The 13254-nt window shown below is 36.4% G+C and overlaps 1 protein-coding gene across 1 annotated transcript in view; it reads right to left on the reverse strand.

Annotated features, from left to right (window-relative positions):
* The window catches only part of LOC124803257 (dynein axonemal heavy chain 1-like), an 866140-nt gene that overhangs the window by 283043 nt on the left and 569843 nt on the right, over positions 1 to 13254 (reverse strand). Inside the window, exon 33 of the mRNA XM_047264440.1 lies at positions 1152 to 1280. Coding sequence (XP_047120396.1) covers positions 1152 to 1280 — 129 coding nt within the window. The remainder of the gene's footprint in view (positions 1 to 1151; positions 1281 to 13254) is intronic.

A 13254-nucleotide genomic window follows, 5' to 3' on the forward strand; every position in this document is an offset into this window, starting at 1 on the left:
TCTTAGAAAAAAAAACTTCTGACAGAGGTCAAAACTACATGTTACCCAGAAAGTAATAGAAAATAATTTGAAGGATATCCTTTTACAAATTTTTTCATTATCTCGAATCAAGGAGCAAAATTTCCTGGCACTTTCATTGTAGAGTTGCATGAGAAATGCATCCTGGTCTGAGCTTCCAGAGTTGGCTGCCATGTGTGCTTTAGGTGTGCTTGCTAGTGTGAATGAATGGTGTGTGTTTCTCTTTATTTTTCTGTTGAAGGCTATGGCTGAAAGCTTACATGTAAGTGTCTTTTAACTGTGACTGTCTGACTTAACATCTCATATTTATGGTAAGTAGTAATTTATCTTTTCTACAGTGTTGATATTCCAATATGGAGTTTCCATTGATTGACAAATAGAAGTGGTATGGGAGTGCAGGCTTTCTTGGCAAATTTCATACATGAAGTTTTCACGGGTTGTCAGCCAAGTAGCATCATTGTCTCATAGCAAAGTTTCGATGGAATGCACCTCCATCAACTTCAGGTGCCTGATTAAGCTAAAACTGAAGATAAACAGTACCAGTTTAAAACAACTGAGGAAACAGCAGCTTTCCTTCTATTTACCAGGTTAAATTTAGTTGGTAAGAGCACAAATAGTATTAAATGGTATAGTGCTAGTCTGTTATTACAGTGTACATATTACATTTTTCATAATTTGTATTTTGTTAATGAATACCTCGACTCGATCCACATGCCTGAAAGTTCTCCTTTTTGATGGGATCAAAGGAATACCATGAATGAATGAACAAACGAATTAAGAAAAATATAATGGGATGTTTTTAAGAAGAACCTTAAAATTGTGCAGATAAAGAACATAAACATATGACCATGAAAGTATTATTTCCTGTTGAATACAACATGGTTCATTCTTCATCCTCCTCCTCTTTTCATATATATCTCTGTGTGTGTGTTTCAATTAATTCAATAGATTTTTGCTAAGTGTGTCGCAGCAATAGAGCAGGATGCAGCTGTACTACAGTAGCACACAAAGTCAATCCAATCTTACTGTTATTATTGGGTATATACATCAACTTATTTATAGTAAGCGAATATAAGCACAGTCACTGAAAAACTAATGGTTTTATGTGCAGAAGTTACTATTGAATTACAAACCTGCAGGTACTGTTCACTAGCATCTGCTGAGCTTTGATGCATGTACTGGCATGTGATTACAATACCATTCAGTATTTCTTCGGTAACATCAAGTTCTGGCATCTCATCCATAAACCGCATAGCAACAGACTGCAAAGAACATAAAAAGTTTATCTTCTTATGGCTCACAATCAAGGAAAATATTATCATGTACCTGAATTGAATCATATAACACAGTCATGGATGAGCAAGCACAAGACATTGTGTACAAAGGAAATTCTTCTGCTGTACGATGTGAATGCTGTACTGAGTGTATCTGAATTAAGTAACTATGATGTGATTGTAATATACATGAATATGATTAATATCAAATGACAATATTTCAAATGTTATCATATATGCCATGCTGACAGTTTAGTTGCAGTGTTTACTGTGTCAAATCAAATCTTTATCATGACATAACATGCCTCATACAATCAAAGATTGTGGCAGAGGTGATTTTTCAATTCCAACATTATGTACAGACTAACAAAATAATCAAATATTTAAAAAAAAGAAGAAATCCCCGCCCCCCGCCGCCCTTTCTAAGCTGTAGCAGTACATATTTTTCAAGCTGTAGCAGCACATATTTTTCAGGGTCTCCTTCAATATTTTATACATTTGGGTCACGCATTATTAAAAATTGATGATGGTTTTAATCAAGCTTATATATGTGTGTATGAAGTCTCAAACTCTGTCAAATATGACGTATGGAATTACTCCAAGTATTGATGTCTAGTCATATAATTAATTAGAGTTTCCTAGAAAACTGTACTGTACATGACACTGTGGCCAGTTGAAGTATATCAGAACTGTTAAAATATTCAAGCCATTATGCAGTGACCTAATGAACTTCTTATTGAATTCCAACATTTCTTCCCCATCTGCGGAGGACATCTTCATACCTCAAACAAACTGCAATCCATTGAAGATCTCCTCCACAGATTGGGATGAAAGATTGGGTTTCAATAACAAATTCATCAGACCATGGCATAATAGCCCAGAATATTTTAATGCACATAACATTTCTGGCACTTTATAGAGTTGAGATGTATGCCTAGTTCAATTTCAATTATACATTAAACATTTTAAATTTGCAATTAACACTGGTTGTATGATTTATATAGCCTAAAGTCAATACATAAGTGCAGTAGTAGTAGCAGTAGTAGTGGCAGTAGTTGATTTATTTATCTATGGATCACTTTTACAAGATACTGGGCATGTAAATCTACTACAGATTAGGAACAAAAAACACAAGACAGTAAGGAGAATTCATGTGTGGAATACAAGCATGAAAGGAGTAAAGGTACACCAGCTCAGCTGTGTGCAGTAGGTCAAATCCTGCAACATTGTGGAGAAAACTGTGTAAGGCATAAGAAAGCCAAAAATCTGATGCTGTCTTTCAAGTTTCTGCAGATGAATTAATAACTTCTTCTCAACAACAGTCAATTCATAAATTATGATAAATTATCATCCTCAAGATAGCATCTTCACCACACATTTTTCTATAAATAAGGCCATACATGCACACAATAAAAAGCAATTATGAGAATCTCTTCTGAGGTAGTAAATAGTGAGTGAACATAGGTATGGTTAAAACATTGCTGATATTATTTTCCAGTTCTTACAGACATCTTCAATCTCTCTCTCGTCAGTGATGCATATCCTAATGAGTAGAGATGAGCTTAATTTGACCAGAACCCAAGAATGATACCCCAAAAGCATTAGGTGACTACAGACTGTCAAGCTTATTACCCACACCACCTAAAGCCTTGGATATATTCTTCATGAGTAGATAACTGACTGTCTTAAAACTTATAACATCCATGACAAACACCAATCAGGTTCCCAGAAACATCATCCCTCAGCAACTGCATTAAACAAAGAGATTGATGAAACGAAACACGTCACAGACCGGTGAGAAGTCAGTATTTTAACACTGCATGATTTTGGTACCACTTTCCATCTGTTGATTATCATATATTACTTACGAAAATGAAACAGCTGACTTTCTCAAACAGTGCAACACTGTGTTTGAAAATTACCTTAAAACCAGATGTCAATGAGTCATCTGTGAATTGAAGTCATCATAGAAATGAATGCTCTCATGTGGTACACTGTTTATCTTGTTAAACATCATTTATATGCTGATGACATTTAGTTGAATCTAAGCACCAGCATTAAAAACAATGCCACCATCATGTCAGGTATGGATGACAAACTTTTTTCAACATCATGATAGACACAAAACGTGGATCTAAAGTTAATCCTAAGAAATCACAGGTCTTCCTAAGCTGGCCAGTGAACACCTTCATGAAACAATTTCTCCTATATCCTTGTGGTGCCCAATTCCCTATCAAAGAACAGTGAAAGATCTTGGATGAGAAATAATTAACTGTCATAGCATGTAGGAAACCTCTGTCTCCTTTCTACACCCAAACTAACATTTTAGAGAAAAAACATTCCCAACAAAAATAGAACAATAATTAATCCTGCTGCATCTTTACTACTATAATATAGTTCAACATACAACATATAGTGAAAACTTGACGAAGCCACTGTAATATGGTAAACCCAGTTGGACAGTATGAACGGTGCAATACCAGTTATTAATAACTCTCGCGACACGAAATTTTGTATGTTTCTGGAATGTAGCTTACATGATTTCTTTCTCCAAACTATACTATGCAGTATAAAATTGTCAATAATTGTAAAACTTGCTACTATGTTTTGAATATAATACAGGGAAACATTCCACGTGGGAAAAAATATATATTTGATACGTCTGCTTGTGTCTGTATATGTGCGGATGGATATGTGTGTGTGTGCGAATGTATACCTGCCCTTTTTATCCCATAAGGTAAGTCTTTCTGCTCCCGGGATTGGAATGACTCCTTACCCTCTCCCTTAAAACCCACATCCTTTCGTCTTTCCCTCTCCTTCCCTCTGTCCTGATGAAGCAACCGTGGGTTGCGAAAGCTTGAATTTTGTGTGTGTGTTTCCGTTTGTTTATGTGTCTATCAACATACCAATGCTTTCGTTTGGTAAGTTACATCATCTTTGTTTTTAGATATATTTTGCTACTACGTTTGATTGACAGAGTCAAGTTTGAAAATTATGTTGCAAACAGGCACCTATATTCATGTTTCCTTTGATTCTGAATCATTCTATTAAAAACTAACTATGCAGTTTCGTTATACAGGGTTTCCCACTCAAACTTCCCTGATTTCAAGGATCCAGGAAAGAAAAACCAAAGAAGATACAACAGTGAAAAATGCACCACATTGTAGAGCATCTCAAAGAATTTATTATCCCTCATCAGAAGTGCCAAGTATGGTCACCAGAGTGCAGCATGGTCACATGAAGTGAAAATGGCGACTCCACAGCAGTGCGCGCAAACAGTAGTGTGGTTAGCAGAAACGAAATCGCCGATTACTGGTCAAAGAAATTATTGTCGTGTGTATGAATGTGATCCACCTGATGTGAAAACAATTAAGGAATGGTATAGGAAGTTTCTGGCAACAGGACGTATTCTGAAACATTCTGGTGCTGCATGTTACAGAGTTTCATAAAAGACAGTGAAGGACATCAAACGTTTCTAAGAACCCCAAGTAAGTCAATTCGTCAAGCATCTAGGCAAATTGATGTACCTCGATCAACATTGCATCGTGTAGTTCACCAGCGTCTTCATATATGTACAGGATTGTTTCATGAAGGTGTTCACTGGCCAGCTTAGGAAGACCTGTGATTTCTTAGGATTAACTTTAGATCCATGTTTTGTGTCTATCATGATGTTGAAAAAAGTCTGTCATCCATACCTGACATGATGGTGGCAATGTTTTTAATGCTGGTGCTTAGATTCAACTAAATGTCATCAGCATATAAATTATGGTTAACAAGATAAACAGTGTACCACATGAGAGCATTTATTTCTACAATGACTTCGATTCAGTGAATATGGACATGATGCAGCAGTTTGTTTACCCTCAGATACAAGACTTGCAACCCAATATCATTTTTCAAAGAGATGGAGCTCCGCGGCATTGGGTCAACAGCTGTTCACAAGTTCCTGGATAGGAAAATTCCCAATTGTTGGATCGGACGCGGAGGATCCATTGCCTGGCCACCACATTCCCCCAACATTACGCCGCTTGATTTCTTCATGTGAGGATTTGTAAAGGACCACATGTATGTGACCAAAGTGCAACATTGTACCACTAATGCAATTGCAACAATAACAGAGGAAATGTTATAAAGGACTTTGCAAGAAACTGAATATAGACTCGATATTCTTCGTGTTGCAAATGGTTCACATGTAGAGGTGTATTGCTAATAAATAAATGAGTTCTTTGAGATGCTCTAAAATGTGGTGCATTTTTCATTGTTGTATCTATTGTAGTTTTTTTTCACTGGATGTTTGAAATCAGGGAGGTTTGAGTGGGACACCCCGTATTCTGGAACAGTAAGATGTGTAAATGTTAGGAACATAAAACACATATAACAAGATAATTAAATGTATATTTTTTGTACTGTTAAATGACTTGTAAAAATCAATTTTCATGCAAAAAACTTATATTTCATGATAAAGACAAGATGTACAAATTGGTATATGTATCGTTAATCAAATGAAATATGTAAAGAACTGAAAGTCAGAATTAATCATTGTAAATTAATTTATTTAATAAATGAATTCAGCAAAATAAATTTTCCAATTCTTGGATTACATAAAAGGCAGAGGTGCAGAGGCAACTATAGTTGTGGTACATGTATCAAAATTTGGTTAGGGCCCATGCCAAAGAAGTTTAAATTTTATCATGTAGTAAAAGTTTTGTCAATCTTTATTCCACTCTGTTTTGTGCAAAAGAAGTGAATTGTAATAAACATGAAAAGTTCAATTACAAGCCTGTATCACCTACATTACTGAGAGAACAAATTCGCACAAACGATTTCTCCAGGCAGCAAACTGCACACTGACTCCCTAATTCATAACATAAAATAATCATGAGTATCTTTGTTGCCAGATTATATGTGAACACCGTTCCATCAACTTTAATTTTACATGATATTCAATTGCTAAAAATATGTCACTTGAATTTGTCAATTGAATAATTGGCTCAATAGTAAGAGGTGTATCACAGCACAAGTGCTTGCATACGACATGTGTGTAACATTTGGTTCTTTCATTACATCAGTCTTTCCTATGCTCAGTTAGGATGGATGTGATGAGATAGGAAACATGATTTTCACACTCTCTTCTTTCTTCATTGGTTTCTCAGTCACTCGTGTCCTCAATACCTCTCCTTGGATATCAAATACTTGTTACCATTCTCTAACAGCACTCTAACAGCAATACAAGAGCTGATATGCTCAGCATCTTGGCTGTACACATCTACAGCACAAAACCTTTATCCATCTCCTTCTCCAACCCAGCCCAGCCATCTAGTAACCTTTAATTTATTCAAAACCTCTGTGCATTCAAGAGAACACTGATTCTTTATCTAGTATCATTGGCATTAAGATTATATGTTAAGGAATATCCACTGAAGTCAAGTATGTTGTACTCAAGCAGTGTTTTCTGCCACTGTGTGGGCTACATAAAACACTTAGCAGAAGCCACAGCAGTCACGATATGTGGTCCTGTCTCTGATACCATATGATATGCCTGTGGTGGGATGGGAAGGGAATAGGATTTACTAGTATAGAACAGATCTTGCAGTAGGTCTTCCAGAGTCATGTAACTGATGATGCAAGAGATTGGTTCATAATGGACCAAGTTATTTCACAGATTGTTAGGACAGCAGAGGGGTGCAAAGTATTTTGAGTAAGCTGCCACTCATTTCTGGACATGATAACAGCCAAAACTTTGACAAAGAAAGTGGTTAATGTATTGGAGTAATACTGGATAAGAATGGGATCATTTTTTGAAGTTGCTTTTTGGGGTGGGTATAAATTAGGAGGATGTGAGGATATGGCATGGGAGACTTGTTTGTGGACTAGGCATGAGAGACTTGTTTGTGGACTAGGCATGGAATGTAGTGCCTATCTGTGAATACAGCCTTCTGGGAAAGGAATTGCTTGTCAAAGCAGATGTGCCAGTCATGTGTAGACCAACTGTATGGGAATGATCTATTAGTGTGAATGAATGGTACATCTCATAATAGAGGCACTGTGGATGGATGGTCAACCAGTGTGATATGGACAGAACTTTTTTGGGAGTCACTGGAGATGTAGGGGTCGTCATTCAGGAAAGTGGCACACTTTGCTAAGGAGGTCCAGGTGAATTGGATGGGAGAGAGAATATTGAGCCTGTGGAGGAATGAAGATATCATGTCTTGGCTCTGGATCAAGAACATTAATGTATTATCAATTAACCTGCACAAACAAGATTTTTAGAATCTTGGGTGGCTAAAAATGTTTCCTCTTAATGAGGCAAACATACATTGTCATACATACGGTCATTTACAACTTATAGGTCTAGGTTGACAAAGATGAGACACATTGTCATGGCCTTATAATAGGAATCATCTTGGAATTTGCCTCAGGCAAATCACAGAAAACCAAAATCTAGGTGCCCATATGGGGATTAAAGCATAAATCATTCTGAATATACAACCTAATATAACGACAAAAACAATAAATTTTTGACAATATAATGTAACTGGATAGATAAAAAATTTACTTCACCAAGCTGCAGCAGGAGATGTATATAATAACTATGCAAGCTTTCGGAGCCAGTGGCTTCTCTTTCCGGCAGAAGGGTTGAAGGGGAAGGAAGAGGGGTCAAGGAAAAGGACTCAAGATGTCTAACGGATAGATTTTGGAAGAGTCATCCAAGAAATGTAGGTCAGGGGAGACTTACCAGATGGCATGAGAAGGAAACATTGTCTTTCCCTCTCACCCGATCTGGTAAGTCTCCCCTGATCTGCAGTTCTGGGTGACTCTTCTGAAATCTATCCCTTTCATTAGACCTCTCTAGTCTTTTTCCTTCACCCCTCTTCCTTCCTCTTCAACCCTTCTGCTGCAAGATCTTGCATAATTACAACTTCCTTTTATGTGTGTGTCCTGCTGCCACTTGGTGACTGGGTTTTCATCTATCCAATTACTGAATATACAACCTGTCTTTCAACAATAGGCCAACCTTATTCCGTTTATCTCTTGGGTTAAAACTAGTGTTGCATTGTTCATTCACATCTCAAAATCCATCACTACACACACTATTACTGAATTGAGGGCCATGAGAATTATGTTTAAATTCTATTTTGTGTACTATATCACTCCATTTACTTGCCTAATAAACTGAGTTATAATGACCATGATGTTGAGCTAAGAAACAGGTTAAGATGTTAGTATTGTCCATTGCAGAGCTTTAGTGGAAAGTTTTCCAGAAAAAAAAAATAATGTGAAAGTGCAGTGTGAGATGATAGTGTTTTATTATTATTTGGTAGTAGAAATTTTATTTATTCATGAGCCACTTTTACATCCAAGAAAATTAGAGATGCTACTCCCAGTAAAAGACACCCTTGGGCTCAGTATTCTTGGAACTCATAAAATACCTTGGGAATGTGGCAGCTGTTACAATGGTCAGCCAATACAAGCAGCCAGAGACAGTGGTCCTGTGTATGAAAGTTGTGACTGTATGAACGTGTGTGTGTGTTTTCTACTTTAGAAGAAGTCCTACTTGCCAAAAGCTCAAATGTAGAGCAGTGTTTTGTTGTGCCTGTGTGTAACTTCAACAAGTTCTTTATATGGTGAGTGGCAATCTATCCTTTTCATAACACTGTCATTATTCCGTCTGGATTTTCCATTGTTTAACTCTATTCTCTACTAACATGGATGTTTCTGGTAATATAACAAACATGAGTGACAGCAGTAAATGAATTTCTTGAATTTGATATTTACAGTCAGTATATGGTTTATGGCTATCAAACGGAGATAATAGGAGAATCAAAGATAACAATTTACCATATAGCCAAGGTATTAAGAAGTTGATAATCGCTTAAACAAGAACGAAAATGTTGCTTTCTGATGACATCCTCCTTCAAAGCTAATCAATACTGCACACACACACACACACACACACACACACACACACACACAAAGAAAGAGAGAGAGAGAGAGAGAGAGAGAGAGAGAGAGAGAGACGGGTTAGTTTGTTAGTCACTTAGTTACATGTTCCATTGATCAATCTCATGGTAACCATTATGATGTGGAACGTGTCAAGTGCATAAGGAATGTACACATGAATCAAGGGATTTTTTTATTTTTATTTTTTTTATTTAGCTTAAAACTTTTATTACCTACCCCATTCCCTTACATGTCACAAAATACATATATTATACCTAAAGATTTATGTACTCCTATTCAAGAATTCATCTATGGTATAGAAGGAGTTGTCAAGGAGATATGATTTCAGTTTATTTTTGAAACTATTACTACTGTCTGACATTTTATTTCATGTGGTAATATATTGCCAAAGTTTTACAGCAACATATTTTATCCCTTTCTGTGCTAAGGTAGGTTAAGTAGAGGATACTGTAAGTCTTTCTTTATTCTGGTATTATAATCATGAATATCACTGTTGTTTTTAAACTGGTCCATGTTGTTTATGTGGTATCCACGTTCAATACCACACTTGTTAGGGGTTGCAGTTATCGGCCGTGGTCCATATTAGTATTGTTGGACCTGCGAGTCGCGACCAGTGCCGCTAGAACCGCTCCGCAGCTTGTATCAAGTTTCTAGCAAGCTCTGTCCACTCTTGCTTGGGACATCAAGTAGTAAAGCAGCACAGCCTTCAGCTAATAGGAAGCAACTTCTAACAAGGCAATGAGGCCTCAATAGCTTTCTATTTATAACTATATGTATGCAGCCAAGAACAATCCTGTACAACCAGTTAAGTACAATACATATTATTTTTTACCAATGGTTTCTAATTATTTTAGTAGTTGCAGATCCAGACCATGCAGCCAACACTTTATCGACGTTACCAACAAACCTGCTGTGATTTATATGTTTTTATTTAGCACTGGTCACCAGTCGACATTGGTGACGACTCGTTTGTCATCATCATAACAGTTGAGAATAAATTTCATTACTGAATAAATGTATTGTGAGGCTGTTGTAAGAATTCGTAACCTTTTAAACAGATGCCTACAAGATAAGCCCCACACATTATTCTAACCACTTTCTTTTGAGCAGCGCATGCTTTTTGTCTAAGTGTTGAATTATCCCAAAATATTATTCTGTATGACATCATAGAATGAAAGTATGCAAAATATGTTAGCTTACTAATTTCTATATCCTCAAAATTGGCAATTATTCTGATTGCAAAAGTTGCTGAACCTATTCACTTTAGGAGATCCAAAATATGAATTTTTCAATTAAGATTCTCATCTACATGTGTGCCCAAAAACTTACCATGCTCTACCCTGGCTACTGTCTCCTGTTGAAGGAACTGTACTCCTTGCAACAGACAATTGAATGTACTGTGTTTTTTCAGTCCTGAGCAAGCCCATTTGCAGAAAACCAATTAATAACTTTTCCAAAGACGTTATTTTATCATTTTCTATAGGAGTTTCTTTTACTGGATTGATAATGATGCTTGTATCATAAGCAAACAGTGCCAGTTTAGTTTCCTGCTACAGATAAGAAGGGAGGTCATTCACATATATCAAGAACAGAAGAGAACCCATGATTGAACCATTTGGAACACCTAATGTAATTTCACCCCAGTTAGATGAAGTGGCAAACTTTCTTAAACTACTTAAACTACTTAAACCATACAAAGAATCCTTTTTACTGTTCTGTAGATATGACTTAGACCACTCATATGCTGTTCGATTTATACAATAGAATTGTAATTTCTGTAACATAATGTCACGGTTACACAATCAAATGCTTTGCAGAAGTCACAGAAAATTTCTATTGATGACATTTTAGCATTTAAAGACTCTATTACGTGGGCATTGAAATCGTATATCGCTGTCTCAGTGGAACAGCATTTTTGAAGTCTGAACTGTGATGTACTAGGAATCCCATTACTGATCAGATGGCTAACCACTCTTGAGTACATTATACTCTTGACAATTTTTGAAAATGCTGTAAGCAAGGATACTGGCCAGTAATTACTGACATCTATGGTGTCCCCTTTGTTGTAGAGAAGCTTGACAATTGCATATTTTATCCTGTCTGGGAAAATACCTTGAGTTAGTGATGTATTACATATGTGACTCAGAACATTAGCTGTAACTGCTCCGCATTGTTTTAATGTCTTGTTACAGATGTCATCCACTCCAACAGAGCATTTATTTTTCAAAGATTTAATGATTTTCCTTATTTCACAATACGATGTTAGGTGAAAATTAATCTGGCTAAGATTTCTCAAAAATGACTCTTCCATGTACTGCTTGGCTTTTTCTTTTGGACTATTCTCACCAAATTTTTCACTTACACTTAAGAAATGGTTGTTAAATACATTAGCTACTTGTGTTCTGTTGGTTAAGATGGTCTCATTCTCTTTAATAGTAGTACTACCTACCCCGGTAGTTATTTTTCTTGTCTCCCTTCCAACAACATTCCATATTGATTTGATTTTATTGCCTGAGTTGTTAATTTAATCTCTAGCATAGATATTTCTTGATTTTCTAACAACGTTTCTCATTATGTTACAATGGTGTTAAATTAAGGTTTTTTTTTTTTTTTTTTTTTTTTTTTTTTTTTTAAAGGGATACAAATTTGTAAAGAAATATGTTGCATTTACCATTAGCATTTGGACAGTTCTATACATATTGTCGATTAATATTTCTTTAACTTTCTCTGAAGTTAATCAATTGTGCACCATGGTCTGATAATCCATTTATCACAGGGAAAGTATGTTTTAGTTTTACATCCTCTTGCTGTACAAATACATTATCTATTACAGTGCTACTGTCTTGAGCTATATGTGTAAGGAAATTGATCACCGACTCTAGGGAAATTGATCACCGATTCTAAGTTATATGTCCTTTATAATACTTCTATTTCACTTTTCCTCTCAGAACTGCTTAGTAAATTTACACTGAAATCCCCCCAGATTAATAACTTCTTTTTTTTGTGACAGACAGCATAATAGAGTGTCAAACATTTTTATTAATAGCTCCCAATCTCCTAACGGGTGTCTGTACACTGTTGCTAGTATTAACACTACATTTTCTGTGTGTAGTTCACATGCATAAATTTCAAAGTGCTGATTGACGCAAAATTTGCTTACTTCTACTGTTTTGTATTTATACCCTTGTTATGTGTAAATGGCAACTCCTCCTTTATCCATTCTAGATCTGCAAGTGTAAGATGCTAAATTATACCCATTTATGGTGACACTATCCATCCCTACAGCTCCATGGTGTTCAGACAGACAAAGTATATCAATCTCATTCTTATTTTTGAGATAATCTAAACACACTAACAACTCATCTACTTTATTTTTTATTCCCCTTGTGCGACTGTGGCCCCCTTACAGTACCTGCTAATAGAGAAGCTAACATATCTTTCCCTTTCCTATTTAGGTGCAAGCCATATGTAGTGTATCCCCACCTACCAATAGCATCAACTGGAACAACACTTACTTGAGACTTTGGCCATGTCCGGAGAATCCCGTTCAGTTCAGAGTTGACATGCCTTATAGCAGTGTTTACCCGGGGTCAATTATGGCGCTGAAAAACCTTCACAAACCACACATTTATGTGTCCAGTTTCTGCTCCTAATTTATCCAGGTCACTCCTAATACTATATCCGGGATTCATAGTCAGGCTGTTTCCTGCTCCCCCAACTATAATTACCTGATCTTCCTTCTGAAAGTCGCTGCATAGCTGGCCGTCACCTGGCTAAGGCTAGCACTTGGTTTCACAAAACTTGTGACCTGGTACCCTGCAATTAATTTCTCCTGAAGCTGTTGACCTATGCCCCTCCCATGACTGCTACCTAGAAGCAGAATTCTTCCTTTCCTATTCTGATTTGATCCCGACCTGTCTTTTTTCTTTAAGCTAATATTCTGCTTTAGTCTACATTCAACTACTTCTGGATGAGGCCCTTCCTCCACTACTTCAGATAG

Source organism: Schistocerca piceifrons, chromosome 6 (genome assembly GCF_021461385.2).
Source record: "Schistocerca piceifrons isolate TAMUIC-IGC-003096 chromosome 6, iqSchPice1.1, whole genome shotgun sequence".
In the NCBI taxonomy this organism is placed as follows: domain Eukaryota; kingdom Metazoa; phylum Arthropoda; class Insecta; order Orthoptera; family Acrididae; genus Schistocerca; species Schistocerca piceifrons.